Source organism: Neolamprologus multifasciatus, chromosome 9 (assembly GCF_963576455.1).
Source record: "Neolamprologus multifasciatus chromosome 9, fNeoMul1.2, whole genome shotgun sequence".
NCBI classification, from domain to species: Eukaryota; Metazoa; Chordata; class Actinopteri; order Cichliformes; family Cichlidae; genus Neolamprologus; species Neolamprologus multifasciatus.
The window spans coordinates 5,962,024-5,980,069 of record NC_140447.1 but is presented as its reverse complement, the minus strand read 5'-3'; the positions used below and the strand labels follow the sequence as shown (position 1 = coordinate 5,980,069).

The window sequence follows — 18,046 nt, the reverse complement described above, 5'->3', positions numbered from 1 at the left end:
CTGAGTGTAAAAGCGAAGCTCTCAATTTACCGGTCGATCTACGTCCCTACCCTCACCTATGGCCACGAGCTGTGGGTAGTGACCGAAAGGACGAGATCGCGGATACAAGCGGCGGAAATGAGCTTCCTCCGAAGGGTGGCTGGCCTCTCCCTTAGAGATAGGGTGAGAAGTTCGGCCATCCGGGAGGGGCTCAGAGTAGAGCCGCTGCTGCTCCACATCGAAAGGAGCCAGCTGAGGTGGTTTGGGCATCTGACAAGGATGCCCCCTGGGCGCCTCCTGGGTGAGGTGTTCCAGGCATGTCCCACCGGGAGGAGGCCCCGGGGCAGACCCAGGACACGCTGGAGAGATTATATCTCTCGGCTGGCCTGGGAACGCCTTGGTGTTCCCCCGGACGAGCTGGAGGAGGTGGCTGGGGAGAGGGAGGTCTGGGCCTCTTTGCTTAGGCTGCTGCCCCCGCGACCCGGCCCCGGATAAAGCGGATGAAGATGGATGGATGGATGGATGGAGACCATGCTATCATTTTTGATTTGGTCAGAGCTATATAAAGCAAATACATCCTCATAACTCTTTCAGTGTTGGCCACATACCGTGGAAAGCATGGCTTGTAGCTGTCTTTGATGAAAAGATACTCGTTTAGCATGCTTTTTCAAAAATGTTACAATGCTTTTGGGGTAAAAAGGATAATCCGGTGGGAATCCAAACGAATCATAAAAACTAGCACCTCCATCTTCTTCTAAAGAAATAGCCAGCCAGTGAGTTCCAGGTTTGTTCCTAAGATCTGTATTTATGATCATATATGTAGGGCGTTTAAACGAGCATTTGAGTAATGTTAATAATTCATCTTCTGCATATACTCCAAAAAAACTATCGCCCACCAGGAGTCTCATAATACTGTCCAATTGGTGATTGTTCATGATTCAAAAAGTGAAAACCTCAGTAATAATCAACCAAAACTTGTCTTTTGGAATTGATCTCGAGAATGGAATCATAACAAGCATAAACGATCAGTGTCGTTGTGTGAGGCAGTGGCACTCTGAAGCGCATTTCAAGTCTCAAGTTGCCATTTATCACAGGTGACAATGCTTGGGTATCATCGGAAGGATTCAGATTGAAAACAAACAATGTATATCCCTGTTCAAACTCCTGTCTGTCAATGCACAAGGACAGATCTTTCAGGTTTCTCCCGGTAGCAGTGTACAGGCTGTAAAACTCTCTTACGGACTGATTCTCAGCAAAATTAGGTTGAAACGCTTTGGCTGGTATTTGCTTACTCTCATGACACAAAGCCAAAAACTCTAGATTGTTGTGTTGGAAATTGAAAGGGCATAAATCATATCGACCTGTAAAAGCCTTATGGTTAACCATGCCTATGACTAGGTAACGGGGAAGTGAGCCCAGAAACAGATTCTCATGATGTGATATCCGCGAGTTCTCGGGTATTGAAAATGTTTTTACATTAATCCGGGAGATTGGATAAAGCGCATTTGCGCGCATCAGAGCGGAGGCATGGCCAAGGCGCACAGCGGGGGAGACCGTGACTTTTCTTACGAACAATGAGGCCCCCACAATATTGAGATGGAAATTGGCATTTTGAGGTGCCATTAGGGTGAAAGCATCGTTGGCTCTTGTGAGTTTAATCCGTAGATCCACATTATTTAATAAGAGTCTTTCGCAGAAAAATATGTCTGAATGTAGCGGACCCATCACGTGGAACTCTCGTTCGTGCACTGTAAACTGCCCTGCGGACTAAGCCCCTATTCGGCCCGTTATTCACAACATGGGAGTCGTGTGAGCCAGCAGTATCTTTGTAAAACAGACCTGCACTAAATTGAGTTTTCAGACTTTCTTCTGAGTAATTTAAATATGTTTCAATTATCGCTCTATACGCATGTGTCGAACTCGCTTGTGAAATCAGTCTGTCGCCCAATGTGACGTCACATTGGGAGAAAATGGTCTTTAAAGGGTAATTTATAATTCCATCATTAGCGTCTGCTTCAATATCGCTACCATCAGGGTTTGTTATTTTCAGCCTTAAACTCAGCAGTGTATCATTCAGATCTAAGTAATGCAAGCCATTTCCAGGCACATAAAATTCCAGGGGTGCCCGATCTGTGAGCGCTGTTATTGTTAGAATTTCTGAATAACATTTGTCCTCGATTGACATTTGGGTTAGGGGGACGCTGAAAATGTCTAACTCACTCAAGGTGCATTCGTTTGATCTCTCGTGAAGTAAAGACATTGCTGTTTGCTTCTTAGTTGTTCTTGTTTTTAGAATATATCAGTCTTAGGCTTGCGTCCTGTCCGTCTGATGGTTTTCCCACTCTGTCTCTTTTTCACCGTTTTCCTCCGCTTTTTAAACTCTCCCAACCTCTGACCAGGGGGCCGCTTCAAAGGTCTGCGTGAAATTAGGGTCAACCCCGAACCCTCTTGCTGTTCTTGTGTGTTTGAACGAGTCAAATTTGAGAGTGAGGATGTGACAATATCTGAAGCAAAGCCTTTGACAGCAGATTTGGGGTGAGGCTTTGCAATGCTCACACCCCTCTTTATGAACGGGGTTACAAATCGAAATAATTTAGAAAAAATAGATGCTATTCCATGGCCGTAAATTACAGGTTCAATTCAATTCAATTCAATTCAATTCAATTCAATTCAATTCAATTTTATTTATATAGCGCCAAATCACAACAAATGTCGCCTCAAGGCGCTTCATAGATACAGAGAAAAGCCCAACAATCATATGACCCCCTATGAGCAAGCACTTTGGCGACAGTGGGAAGGAAAAACTCCCTTTTAACAGGAAGAAACCTCCGGCAGAACCAGGCTCAGGGAGGGGCGGCCATCTGCTGCGACCGGTTGGGGTGAGAGAAGGAAGACAGGATAAAGACATGCTGTGGAAGAGAGACAGAGATTAATAACAGATACGATTCAATACAGAGAGGTCAGTTAATACATAGTGAGTGAGAAAGGTGACTGGAAAGGAAAAGCTCAATGCATCATGGGAATCCCCCGGCAGCCTACATCTATTGCAGCATAACTAAGGGAGGATTCAGGGTCACCTGGTCCAGCCCTAACTATATGCTTTAGCAAAAAGGAAGGTTTTAAGCCTAATCTTAAAAGTAGAGATAGTGTCTGTCTCCTGAATCCAAACTGGAAGCTGGTTCCACAGAAGAGGGGCCTGAAAACTGAAGGCTCTCCCTCCCATTCTACTTTTAAATACTCTAGGAACAACAAGTAGGCCTGCAGAGCGAGAGCGAAGTGCTCTAATAGGGTGATATGGTACTACAAGGTCATTAAGATAAGATGGGGCCTGATTATTTAAGACCTTGTATGTGAGGAGCAGGATTTTGAATTCAATTCTGGATTTAACAGGAAGCCAATGAAGGGAAGCCAAAACAGGAGAAATATGCTCTCTCTTTCTAGTCCCTGTCAGTACTCTTGCTGCAGCATTTTGGATTAACTGAAGGCTTTTCAGTGAGTTTTTTGGACATCCTGATAATAATGAATTGCAGTAGTCTAGCCTGGAAGTAATAAATGCATGAACTAGTTTTTCAGCGTCACTCTGAGACAGGATATTTCTAATTTTAGAGATGTTGCGCTAATGGAAGAACGCAGTCTTACATATTTGTTTAATATGTGCGTTGAAGGACATATCCTGGTCAAAAATGACTCCAAGGTTCCTCACAGTGTTACTGGAGGCCAAGGTAATGCCATCCAGAGTAAGAATCTGGTTAGATACCATATTTCTAAGCTTTTCAGCGCCGAGTACAATGACCTCAGTTTTATCTGAGTTAAGAAGCAGAAAGTTAGTGGCCATCCAAGTCTTTATGTCTTTAAGACATTCCTGCAGTTTAACTAATTGGTGTGTGTTATCTGGCTTCATGGACAGATAGAGCTGGGTGTCATCTGCATAGCAGTGAAAATGTATGCTATGTCTTCTAATGATGCTGCCTAGGGGAAGCATGTATAATGTAAACAGAATTGGTCCTAGCACCGAACCCTGTGGAACTCCATAATTAACCTCAGTGTGTGAAGAGGACTCTCCATTTACATGCACAAATTGGAGTCTATTAGATAGATATGATACAAACCACTGCAGTGCAATACCTGTAATACCTACAGCATGTTCTAATCGCTCTAATAGAATATTATGGTCAACAGTATCGAATGCTGCACTAAGGTCAAGAAGGACAAGCACAGAGATGAGTCCACTGTCAGAGGCCATAAGAAGATCATTTGTAACCTTCACTAAAGCTGTTTCTGTGCTGTGATGAACTCTGAAACCTGACTGAAACTCTTCAAATAAACCACTCCTCTGCAGATGATCTGTTAGCTGTTTGACAACTAGTCTTTCAAGGATTTTTGATATGAAAGGAAGGTTGGAGATTGGCCTATAATTAGCTAAGACTGCTGGGTCTAGAGATGGCTTTTTGAGTAAAGGTTTAACTGCAGCCACCTTGAAGGCCTGTGGTACATAGCCGATTATTAGAGATAGGTTGATCATATATAAGATCGAAGAATTAATCAATGGCAGAACTTCTTTGAGCAGTTTTGTAGGAATGGGGTCTAAAAGACACGTTGATGGTTTGGAGGAAGTAATTATTGAAGTTAACTCAGAAAGATCGATTGGAGTCTAACTTAACATCAATGGAACTAAGAGTAGCTGTAGATAATATTACATCTGTGGGATGATTATTGGTAATTTTTTCTCTAATGATAAAAATTTTATTTGTGAAGAAGTTCATGAAGTCATCACTAGTTAACGTTAAAGGGATGGTTGGCTCAAAAGAGCTCTGACTTTTTGTCAGCCTGGCTACAGTGCTGAAGAGAAACCTGGGGTTGTTCTTATTTTCTTCAATCAGTGATGAGTAGTAAGCTGTTCTGGCTTTGCGGAGGGCTTTCTTATAAAGCAACAAACTATTTCTCCAGGCTAAATGATGATCCTCTAAATTTGTGACACGCCATTTCCTCTCCAGATTACGAGTCATCTGCTTTAGGGTACGTGTTTGAGAATTATACCACGGGGTCAGGTACTTCTGATTAGAGACCTTAGTTTTCACTGGAGCTACAGTATCCAGAGTCGTACGTAGTGAGGAGGTGAAATTATTAACAAGATAATCGACCTCTGTTGGGGTAGCGTTCAGATAGCTGCTCTGCTCTGTGTTGGTACAGGGCATTGACGATGATAACAGTGGCTGGATTATATTCTTAAACTTAGTTACAGCGCTTTCAGAAAGACATCTACTTTGATAAAGTCCACTTCCACTGCTGCGTAATCAATTATTGTAAATGTAAATGTTATCAAGAAATAGCGTAGGCTAGCTGTTCCCCGGCAGACCCCGCTGGCAAACATGGTTTTGGTCACCATGTTTGCAGCCTGCTGGGCTCCTGGGTGAATGGCGGAAATGACTAGGCCTCTTTGAAAACCCGATGGGTCTGTGTTTGCTGGTCTCTGGTTCGCGGTTGCTGCGAGCTCGTTTCCCGCACGCTTCTCTGTATTTCGGGGGTCGTGATGAGAGTGAGAACAGCCCAGTCAGAGCAAGTAAAAGCGATCCGCGGTGATAGCGGGCCAAAACTTTCACCCGCTTTGAGCTGGTAGAAATAGATTTTGCTCTCTCTAAGGCTGAAAGCATAGCCTCAAAGCCCACCGGTGTTGAGCCCGAATCTCTCCTCCAAACGGTTGGCATCTGCTGTTGGCTGCACTCTGCAAAGGTGCATTTGGGTGAGTTCTGGCGTGGCAGAGGACCTGTAGCTGGTTACCGGAGTTTGAGAGACCACAGTGAGGTTGGTAGGTCTGGTGGCCATGATTCTTTGTGAAAAGAGAGAAAACTTGGTTGTTTTTTCTGAGAGAAAAGCTTGTTTGTTTTTCTGAGAGAATAAACAGTTAAATTTAAGATGAAATGTTAGATTATTTATCCTGAATGCCAGTAAGAGAATAAACCTATCGCTGAGAAGGTAAATCAGACCTGCAGCCGAATGGCTAACCGGGGTGCGAGGGGAGCCGCCCCTTTGTTATGTGATTGGCAGCAGGGGCGAAGTTAGGCACGCCTGCGAGTTGGTCTCTGGCAGAAATTTTCAAACTAGGTAAGCAGTATTCGGGAGTTGAGCCAGGAGCGAACAAGCAGGAAAAACTGTGCTCTGGAAGCAGTTGCGGTGCGATTAAGAGCAAAGGGAGAACTTAGATTTTGCGTTTAATTTTAGAGGTAGCTGGTAAGAGGGATCGTTTTGAAGAAAAAAGACTAAGGATTTTTCAGGATTTTTCCCCTGTTTTCGAATATAAGGTTTTGAGAATAGAAGGGATACCTAACAAGGGTTTTTGGACGTGCGTTTTTGGAGAAAACGGAGGATTTTTTTTAAGGAGTTTTGCCTTTCCTCCGCGGAGGATCTGAGGTGGGAGCCGTGGGGAGACTAAGGATTTTTCAGGATTTTCCCCCTGTTTTCGAATATAAGGTTTTTGGGAATAGAGGGGTACCTACCGGGGGTTTTTTGGAGAAAAAGAGTTTTTTATGTTGGGAGCCGCGGTGTGTTTTTCGGGGATCGCCAGAGGTTTTTTTTTAATAACTAAACAGTTTCACTATTTTACTATGTATTATTAACACGTTTTCACACAAAGAGACACACACAGTCCGGAGACACAGGCGCGCACACGTGTGCGCCCAGACACACAGCCTCGAGCACGCACCCTCGCACACACGCTGAGCCACCACCAGATGGCGTTTTTTAAGCATAAAAAAAAACAAAAAACCTTTTTTAATTGATTAAAAAAATAAATGCTATTTGATATATAAGAAACTTAAATAATCAATTAGTCAGGGTTAGGGGAAAAAGCAATGAGCTATGAACTAGCATATTTTTATGAATATCATATTTTTATTACTTCCTTTATTACTTCCTAAGGCCATAAATCATTCTAGGGGGTCATAAATAACTCGGTTTGACATAAGGGGTATAATATCACTCTCTCACGTTTCATAGACATATGTCACAAAGTGCTTTACAAGGTAAAAACATAATACAGTCATAAAATACATCATAAAAACCCTGGTGTAATTAAAAGCTCTTTGAAATAAATATGTCTTTAGCTGCTTTTTGAAGGTCTCCACTGAGTCCAAACCCCGTAGAAATAGGGGAAGTGCATTCCACAGTCTGGGTGCAACAGCTTGGAAAGAACAGTCCCCTCGGGTTTTAAAACGAGTGTGGGGGACGACTAAAAGGTTTTGGTTTGCTGACCTCAGGTTACGAGTGAAGGTATTTGTACGAATCAGATCAGCAATGTAGGCGGGGGGGTTGTCTCTGTAACGCTCTAAAAGCTAAAACTAGAATTTTAAAATGGAACCTGAATCTGATTGGTAGCCAGTGCAGCGACTTTAAAACAGGGGTCATGTGAGCACCCTTGTTCCAGCGGGTCTGTAGCCTCGCTGCAGAGTTTTGAACAACCTGTAGGTGGGCTAGCCCTTTCAAAATGGCAAGGATAATGCACTTTTAAAGCACTTTCCATCATCTCTTTCACTCATTCTCTACCAAGATCCATTTGAAGTGGTCAATAAAAGAAACATAAAATCCTGGCAGTGTACATGACTTTGGGTGAGATCTTACCACACAACCGATCTTCTGTTGGTGCAATGCAACTTGTTCTGCTTTGCAGGGACACTGACTTTAAAACTTTCGGCCATAACAATTTTTTTTTCCCAGTCTTATTGCAGACCTTAAAAATTTGGAAGAGACAGGGGTTCTGGCAGAGGATGGAACCATAATGAAGGCAGCTTTGATTGCCATCTTAGGAGACAATCTGGGCTCCCACTGCATAGGTGGTTTCACTGAGAATTTCAGCTGCAGCAAACATTTTTGCAGATACTGTTTAATTGACAGGGAAAGCTGTATCAATGATCCACTATAACTTGGAGAAAAAAAGAACAGCTGATAACTATAAAGACAGTGTTGAGGTCCTCTCTACAAGTGACCACTCAGTTGTTAAATTTGACTTTGTGTTTAATTCACTGAAGTATGTACATGTGTGCTCTGGGTTACCTCCATGTTTGTGCCATGATTTATTTGAAGGATTGGTTTCCAGTGACTTGTCGCTATATATTGATACCCTTGTGCAATTGGAAGGGCATTTCACATACAATCAGTTAAATAGAGCAATTGTTAAGTTAAAACACATAGGAAGTGATGCTTTAAGTAAGCCATGTGAGGTGAATACATGTCAGAGGCTGGGGGGGTTCAGCAGCACACAACTGGTTTCTTCTACGACTTCTGCCTTTGTACGTAAGTGAAAAGATAAGATAAGATAAGAAAGATAAGAAGAACTTTTCTTTTGCCGTACACATGCTCAATGCAGCAAGACAGACAGAGGAATAAGATACACAATATATACAATAGAACACTAGTATACAGTAATATACAGTAGGATCGTGCAAAATATAATATCAAATAACTCTAACAAGTAACAATATAACTATATCCTGAAAAATAAGTAGCTTAGCTATCAGTGCATATCAGAGCAGGTGATTCTAAAAGTGGCATAGTATTGTGCAAACGGATAAAAGAGAGTAGCAGCATATGATGGGGAGATGAAACAAAACATTCGATGAAAAACTGTTGGGTGATATTGCAAGGTCTGAATGGAAACAGAATAACTTTGTTATTAATCCTCAGGAAAATCACCTACAGAGTGAGGAAGAGTTGTACAGTTTTATTGCCACCGGCACAAAGGATTTCCTGTGGCAGTCAGTTCTGCATTTCGGGGCGATTAGTCTTTTGCTGCGTGTGCTTTGATGGTCCATCATGGAGGCATGCATGGGGTGGGAGGGGTTATCCATGATACAAAGAAGCTCTTTAAGCATTCTCCACTCAGACACTTCCTCCAGGTTCTCCAGTCTGACACCCAGGGTGGAACCAGCCTTTTTAATCAGTTTGTTCAGCCTGTTGGCATCGGCTGTCTTCACCCCACTGCCACTGCCCCAACACACTGCTGCAAAGAACACAACGCTCTCCAACACCGAGTGATAGAACATTGTCAGCATTTTCCTACAAACATTAAAGGATCTGAGCCTTAGTAGGAAACCCCGACTCTGCCCTTTTTTGAAGATAGCATTGGTGTTCTTGGTCCAGTCCAGTTTACAGTCCAAGTGTACCCCCAGGTACCCTTAGTCCTCCACTGTCTCTACATCAGCCCCTCTGATGGTGACAGGGGTAGGAGGAGGAGCATACTTCCTCAGGTCCATGATCAGTTCCTTTGTCTTTGTGATATTAAGTTGTAGATAGTTAAGCTCACACCACTCAACAAAGCTATCCACCACACTCCTGTACTCCTCCTCCTGTCCATCCCAGAAACAGCCCACAATGGCAGAGTCATCAGAGACTTTCTCTACACGTCTGACTTGTACATGAAGTAAGACATGTAGAGGGTGAAGAGGATGGGTGATAGGACAGTCCCCTGCGGCGCCCTCATGCTGCTCATGATGTTATCCGAGCGACAGCCCTTCAGTCGAACACGCTGTGGTCAACTTGTTAAATAGTCGGTGATCCAAGCTACCAGTGGGGCGTCCACCTGCATTTCCGTGAGCTTATTCCCCAGCAATGATGGTCTGATCGTGTTAAAAGCACTGGAGAAGTCAAAGAACATGACCCTCACAGTGCTCCCAACAATGTCCAGGTAAGAATAAGCCTGGTCCAGCAGGTAGATGATGGCGTCCTCCATGCCGATACGAGGTTGATAAGCAAACTGCAGGGAGTCCAGCCAAGGCTCCACCAGCAGACGCAGATGTCTCAGGATGAGTCTCTCCAGCGTCTTCGTGACATGTGAAATCAGAGCCACTGGCCTGTAGTTACTGGGGGTCGATGGGTTAATCTTTTTAAAGACAGGAACCAGGCAGGATGTCTTCCAGAGTGATGGGATCCTCTGCAGTTTCAGACTCATGTTTAAGAGCCGATGCAGAACTCCAGACAGCTAGGAAGCACAGCACCTGAGGGTCCTGGGACTGACACTATCTGGTCCAGCAGCTTTACTGGAGTGGAATCTGCCCAAATCCCTTTTGATGTTATCTTCTGAGAGGGACAGGGTGAGACAGGTTGAGGGGGCAGAAGACGGGGGAGGAGAACGGAGTAGATGTAGAAGATGAGAAGAGCTGGGTGTGGAGACAGGAGACGCAGGGCAGTCAAACCTATTGAAGTGCAGATTTAAGTTGTTTGCACTTTCAACACCCCTATCCATCCCAACACCTCTCTTTTGTTTCAGGCCAGTAATGGCCCGCATTCCATTCCACACCTCCCTGGTGTTGTTTTCCTGCAGTTTATTTTCCACCCTCCTTCTGTAGGACTCTTTTCCCTCTGCAATCATGGCTTTCAGCTCCTTCTGCACCATTTTCAACTGATCTCTATCACCAGTCTGAAAGCTCTTTTTTTCTTGTTCAGAGTCGCTTTGATGTTCTTGGTTGCCCAGGGTTTATTATTGGGGAAGCAAAGAATGTTTCTTTTGGGAACCACAGTGTCCACACAGAAGTTGATGTAATCCGTAACACAGCCTGTGTGATTGTCAATATCGTCCTGATGAGAATCACATAGAGCATCCCAGTCCGTTGACTCAAAGCAACCCTGCAGAGTCTCTTCCGACTCCCTTGTCCATGTTGTCACTGTTTTTATGTCTGCAGGTTGTCTCTGAATGGCAGGTTTGTAAAGGGGCTGGAGGTAGACAAGGTTGTGATCAGCCCTGCCCAGAGGAGGGAGAGGGATGGAGGTGTATGCCTCAGTAGCACTGGCATAGAGCAGGTTCCGGGGTATTATTGTCTCTGGTTTTGCAGTCCACATACTGCTTGAATGTGGGTAGAACAGTTGGTTAAAAATCACCCGTTACAGCCACAGAGGGGCTTCGATTCATGAGATCAGCTGTCGCCGAGCTGATGACGTCATAAGCTTGCACCGCATTTGCGTCAGGGGCGATGTAAACGATGATAATGACGAGGGAAAACTCAGGCGGTAAATAGTACGGTCGATCCGTTTAGAGTCACCACCTGATCCAGGATGTCTTTATGCAACCATGTCTCCGTGAAGCACATAACACTGCACTCTTGGAAAACTTTCTCTGTCCTTGTCAGCGTCACCATCCTGTGGATAGTGAGGTTTGGCAGTTATACCTTAAACTTAGAGACATTGTTGATCTTGTATGTGCCCCAAAAATAAGTCACAATCACGTTGCCTAGCTAAAGATAGAGTAGATCACCTCACCCCTCCTCCTCCACGTCCACCACTATGTACAACCATTACTCCAGCTCTTGGGTCTCACACTTACAGATTCCTTGAGAAAAATTTCCACTCCGATTGTCGCATGCAGTCACAAGAGGAGACAGAGCTCATCCAGAGGACAGGAGAAGCGTGGTCAGAATTGTTGTAGAGGTCATGCAAGTTCACTGCAGAAATCCTAAATGTGCATCTTGTGAAGAGGTTGCTAAAATCATTGTTAACAGATACCCTCAAACATATGGAGATTTTACTGGAAAAGGAGAAAGACTGGGTTGTGGACGTTATTCCACAATTACCAGTGATGGGAATAACGGCGTTACAAGTAGCGGCATTTCTAACAGCGTTACTTTTTTCCGTAACAAGTAATCTAACTAATTACTATTCCTATCGTTACAACGCCGTTACAGTTACTAACAAGAAAATGTGGTCCGTTACTATTTTTCAACAAACAGACGGTTGAAGCTGTGTTCAGCCTCATCCTATATCAGCTGCAGGAAGTAGCTGTAAGTAATCTGGACGCTACAGCTTTAAGCAGCTGCGCGCTCCCGTGGACGGCAATCACGATCACTTTTTGGCACAACACCTGGAGCTAAGGGGGCAAAACAATCGCATGAGTGCTGCTGTTTGACTGAGGAAGAATAAAGTAGTCGTGGTAAGCCAATCACACGACCACTTAAAGACAAAGCAACAAGGTGATATATACCAGTTTTTAAATTGTGTCGATAGGCCACGTAAAACCAGAGTCGTGATAAACAATATATACACGTGTTTTTCCTCAATAGTTTCATCACGTTTACTGTCTAAGGACAGTGCTAGCAAGCACTCTCTGCTTATGAGCAAAAAAATCAAAACAAAACAGGGGAAGTTTTAGGAGTGACGGCGAGAGAGAGAGAGCAGAAAAAGAGAGAGAGCGAGTTTTGAGATATGAGAGATTTTTGACTTTTCAGCGTGTTTGGAGTGTGTATTTAATGTTTTGTCTTGTGTAGTTAGTGTGTAGTGTTGTGGATAATTTTGTGTTGTGTGTCAGAACAATGAGGTGACTGCTGTCTCCAGGTAGAAACAGGAGTGATACACCTGCTGCTGTCAGACCTGCAGGTATCAGGCTGTGATGTTCTCTTTTAGAGTGGACAGAAATGATTTTTTTGGAGTGGCACAAATAATTTGTGTGGCATCTTATTGAAGAACAGCTGATTGTTCTGTAAATAGTTTGAAATGGTTATTTTAAAAAAGGGGTAAAAAGTAAATGGCTGCAAATAACTTTGTTCTTTGCAAAACTTGTGCATAGGATTTTAAAATTGACAATTTATATTTCAAATAAATTTATAACGCAATAGTTACTTTTCAATTAATTACTTTTAGAATCTTGTAACTGTTACTAACTCTTGAAGAAGTAACTAGTAACTATTATTAATTACTTTTTCATAGTAACTTGCCCAACACTGTTCACTACTAAGAAGCATCAAATCTATAGTTGAACATGTTAATAGAGATAATACAACACATAGACTTCGTCAAACAAAGAGAACCAGGAATGAGGAAAACTGCAGTCCCAACAGTAATGCAACCTCACCTAAAAAAGTCTTGTTGATAGCTACGGTTGTATTAATTGGCAGCCAGTTGAACTTCCTGAGGGGGAAATGCCAGCTTCTTTAGAGGGAAAGAAACACATCCTGTTAACAATTTTTAATTCAGAAGGACCTGGAGCTGTGGAGAGACCTGTTGTGGATGACTTCATGTGTCTCACATATATTTCTTAGCGGCAGCTTATCAACAGTTGTCCCTCACTTTCAGTAGCTGAAATTCAGGAGCAGTGGCCATTCTTGTTTACTCGGAAAGGTCTTTCGAACCACTTTCACAAACTCACAGGCATCGATATCAGTGAGCGCTTCGGTCAGGCCCTCATAACCAAAGGCAGAAGGATTATTAACTATTTCTCCAGCCAGAAGTTCAAATGGAACCTTGGTATAAGGTCACTCATCCAGCAGATAGAAAGTGAGGAGTTTTGACCAACAACAAGGTTGGCACAGCAGCCATACTTCTCATGATGAAGTATTACAAGTATTGTCTTAGCAGATGTAAGATTTTTTTAAAACAACTCGAGGTTTAATGCTGTTGCTTGCTGTCCTGTTTTTTGGGGTTTTTTTGCTACATAAAATGTGTTGGTCCTTTTACTGGCAGGAAACATCTACCAGGATGTCCCTTGAAGCAGAGAGCAACCTGCCAATCACCCCAAGGTTGATTATGCTTGGTAAGAAGTCATTTATGAAATAGAGCTGATTAGACCATATTAAAATTTCTGTTTGGCACAGGAGCTTTTTGTGGACACAGGTAACCAGTCTCTGTTTTGTTAGCTCAAATTTCTGTAATTTCCTTTATAAACCAAGGTTGTTGGACATGTGTCTCAGTGAATCCAGCAAAGTAACAATATCAAATTTCACATTACATATTACTGATCAACATGGTAGTCTAGCTACACCAACAGCAGAAATACTGAAGTCAATACTGTGAAGTTTAACAGCAGCACAAACTATAAACTCCAAAATAACCATACAGTTGATGCAACTCCGGTAATCCGGTAATTTAATTGGCCTGACTCTTTGTTAGGTGTGTTTAATGGGCAGAATAATTCCCAATTATTTACAATCATAATATGTTAAAACGGACTTATGTACATAAGGCCATTAATAATTAACCGTAAGTAGCTATTTGCTTTATGACTATCTAGACAGTGTGAAGAAGTGAAGTATTGAAATTATTTTATGTTGCATAATGACAACGTGTCGCCCCTATAAATTTAAGGACAAAGTTCAATGACCGCCACCTGCTGGATGGTGAGTGCAGAGAGGTGTGTAGTTGTTGAGCTGGACAAAGAGAACACCTTTGCTGACGCAATGTCAGTCTTCTTTGGTTCACTCTATGTATTGAGGCTGGAATACCAGGAGTCAGCGTGTGCAACATTGGAACTAATTCAGAGGTATGTTTGAACAGTTAGCTAATAGTGATAGATGATGAATAAATTACCCCCAAGTAACTCATTATGTTATGTTAAGAAAATAAATATATATTCTTAATGCTTATTTGTCACGGGCTGGGGCAAGGTCACAGGCTTACAGGAAACTGCATGTTTTTGCAGAATATGAGGAACAGACAGAGAGTGAAACTAAGATCAGATGAGGGGTGACAGGTTGCCCTGGCAACAGACCTCAGAAAGGGGAAGTTATTGCAAGCTGAACAGGAAGTAAGACACAAAGAAAAGAGGAACTGAGTAGAAGGAGTTTGTTTGTAATGAAACTGTGTGTGTCACGTGTGATGTGCGTGACATCTGAATTTATTTCATTTATTATGGCAAGCTTTAAGGTTTTTTGTAAGAATAAGCCCTGAAGAGGGAACAAAATGTACCTCCAAGGTTGGGACAAGCAGAAAGACTGGGACCACTGTGAAGCGAAAGGTTGTTCACTTTAACCCTCATGTCACAACTTTCCTCCGGCGGCTTATTGAATTTGAGTGGAAAACTTCAAATTAGGTCACTGTTTTTGCCATTTATAGTGAGTTTCTTGTATAATTTAAGTGAAGAATATGTTGTTACCTTTGTCTCCACAGGCGATGCGTGGCCCATGCTTTCTGGACATTTACACAATGCAAACAACAATGAAGACAAGCTCTCTCACCATTTGCAAGAAGTGGTCTCTGTCCAATAGATTTTTTTGAGTGCAACAGTTTTGGGTTTTTTTCCCTTATTTTACCCGTTTGTTAAAAAGTATTTCAGCTACTTACACTTTAATTGTCACATGTATTGGCTCACCATACAAGTCAATGACTCTAGTGTTGGGAACTCCAACACAAACACAAACTGCAAAACAGGTACAAAAACTGAAATAACACAAAACACTGCAAACCACAACACAATTAAATATAAATTAAAATATGCAAAACAAAAAGAAGATGCACATTCTCTGTCATATAGGCCTTGGATGATTCTTTGGGAGTGTTTTCCTGCTTGGAATTGCATACATAGGATCCACTGCATGAATAAACTTTCTGAATCCTTTATCATCGTCAACTGAAATAGTTGTGGATGATTACTATACCTTCCTGATATGACATTGTTGTCCCTGGCTCTCTTTTTCTCTCTTTCCCTCCCACTCTGTTCCTGTGCTACTGTGAGTGTATCTACCGCCCCTCCCCCCTCTGCTCAGCGCAAGCACAATGCTCGCGTGCGGAGTGAAGGAAAAAGAAAGTGAGAGAAAGAGAAAAAAAAGCCATGGCTTCCAATAAGGAGCTTATGGTGCACTTCAAAGAGCTGTTTCGTTCGCGACTGACACATCACTAATGAACTCAGTCCACAAAGCAAGGTCAGGGTGCAGGTCAGTCAAGTTCCTTCACACCACACATGCTCATCCATGTCCTTGTGGACCCTGCTTTGTGCATTGATTTGGTGGTGTGAGCCAGTATTTTGGACACAGTATAGAAAAAGGCATGGGGCTTGATATTCTATTCATTTCAATTCAGTTTATTTGCATGGTGACATGGCAACAAAATGAATGCCAAGGCACTTCACAGTGTAGCTTTAAGACCCTACAAAATATAACTAAGAAAACTCAACACTTGAGCATATGTTGTCTGTCATGATATGGATATGACATAATATCATTATTGTTTGTAGAACCATCTGAGAAAATACATGTATTACATGGTTCAGTAAAAAGAAGTTTAGTAAAAACAAGTGCTTCCTCAATGAAAATATGTTTTCAGTTCTTTTTAGCTGCTGATTTTGGAAATGTGTATTTCTGCAGAGAAAAAACAGAACTGAAATAAAAAGTGGTGTGAAGCACATTAATTATATTTTGTGTGTGTGTGTGTATGTTCATATATTTTTTTTTTTGTAAATTTTTTTTGAAACCCTCCAGTCTCTTACAGTATGTTACTGTTTCCTGATAGTACATTAAATTATGACGCGTCAAACAGTAAATGACCGACTATAAGAACACGGTACTGATAATGCGTGATAAAGGCAAGTTACCGGTAAATATATTGCAGTTTATTACCTTGAAGTGGGCTTACAGTGACCCAGCGTGAATAAACGGTAGTATACCAATTTATTAATCACACATGTTACTTTGTTGACGTTATTTACGAAAAAAAAGACCAAACGGTATCTCACTGGTACCGTAAAAGAGGCTACAGTAGGATAGATAGATAGATAGATAGATAGATAGATAGATAGATAGATAGATAGATAGATAGATAGATAGATAGATAGATAGATAGATAGATAGATCTTTCGGTTGAATTTTATCTAAGCCATAGACAGTGACTTTGAACAGTGGATAGAAAACAGAATAGAAAGTTTATTAATAATGGCTTCATACATTTACATAAAGCAGTACTGGATAGCATATTCACTAATCAATACCATGCAAATGGATTTATATCGTGATTTTAACTACTGGCATACAGAGAAGTTGCATTTCCCTTAATTGCTCTTGACACGTTAGATTTTAAACCAGAAACAGGAAACTTGTAAGGTGTACATGTTTATATGCAAGCTTCTCACAGGAAGTTACAGACAGAAATACTCCCATGACAATTTTTTTTAATTAATAAAATCACATTCTATATAGAATATTTCATATGTGATCATGACAACTGATAAACTGATGAATATAAATATTTTTTTCATACATTTTTATAGAAAGCAGTTGTGACTGAATTAACTCAGTTAAAGATCTGAAGTAAATTTACATTAATCCCCCATGTTTCAGTCAGAGGAGTGATCACTGTCTTGTTCATTAGCCAGTATGGCCTGAAACAACAAGATTCTTTGAAGCAGCTGAAACATGAAGGTCATGCTGTGAGTTAAAGCTGTTTCTTTTTTGTCATCACTCTGTTTCAGAATCTCCTCTGCTTTCTTCAACATTTCATCAGTGTAGTATGTTCCTTTATTTAGCTGAACCATTTGATCAACCTTTTTGATCAACTCAACCACCTGAGATCTGCTCTGATCATTATTATTAAAGACATGATACCTTTCACCGCACCTGTTTAACAAGGCTTTGAGTTTCTTGTCACTTCTATTCAAATAATTTTGTATGGTCATTCCATCTTGAGTCAATTTGTCACCATGAGTGAACAGGACAATCATGTAACTTGATGCCTTAGGTCCAAACAGCTTTTCCAAGGCATCCACGCAGTTTTGTTCTTCCTTTGTGAACCTGCCGATCTGAAGGACCAGTAGGAAGACATGAGGCCCAGGAGAGGACATGTGGATACATTTTGCAATCTCTTCCTTTATGGCATCTGCACTTTTGGATGTATCCAGAATGCCTGGTGTATCAATCACAGTGATCTTTCTGGAGCATTCTGAAATTCGATCTGATTCACAGGTCTCTGTCACTGACTCTGGACTCACTTCAGACAGAAAAGACTTTCTACCCACGATGGTATTGCCAACAGCACTCTTTCCAACACCAGTTTTGCCAATCATAACAATCCTCAGAGGAGGACCTGCAGAGAGAAATTGATTTTAAATTCCACGGAATATGACAAGAGTTCCATTTAACAGATAGCTAACAATTATTATTATTCACAGCTGTCTGAAAAGGAAGCTTAAAAAAAAGATCCAACTTCACCTTCTGGGATTGATTGGCTTTTGCCCATGTTGGTCTGATTGTGGCTTTTTCAGGAATGAAATGAAGAGCATTTAATTCCACTATTTTACAATTTACTATTTCACTGCGAAGCAGATGATAGCACTCCGCCCATCTTGGAGGCGGACCTGTTCCCTCAGTATATATCTGCATGAGTCTCA

General features: G+C 41.9%; 2 protein-coding genes and 1 pseudogene across 2 annotated transcripts in view; 2 read left to right on the top strand and 1 right to left on the bottom strand.

The window, feature by feature from the left end:
- Positions 1–18,046, top strand: part of LOC146510903 (stonustoxin subunit beta-like) — a 360,716-nt gene that overhangs the window by 279,074 nt on the left and 63,596 nt on the right. The window lies entirely within an intron of this gene.
- On the top strand, positions 10,466–14,761 carry LOC146510908 (uncharacterized; annotated as a pseudogene).
- On the bottom strand, positions 14,868–17,937 carry LOC146510907 (GTPase IMAP family member 7-like). The gene is made up of 2 exons (XM_085172874.1): positions 17,868–17,937; positions 14,868–17,742 (listed from the first exon to the last, which is right to left on the bottom strand). Exons 1-2 carry the CDS (start codon positions 17,893–17,895, stop codon positions 16,997–16,999), a joined length of 774 nt encoding a protein of 257 aa, XP_085029000.1. The 5' UTR covers positions 17,896–17,937; the 3' UTR covers positions 14,868–16,996.

Coding starts and splice junctions, on each gene's coding strand:
- LOC146510907 (XM_085172874.1), bottom strand. CDS start 17,895: ATGGGCAAAAGCCAATCAATCCCAGAAG. Junction 17,743..17,867: donor AAGCCAATCAATCCCAGAAG/GTGAAGTTGGAT, acceptor TTCTCTCTGCAG/GTCCTCCTCTGAGGATTGTT.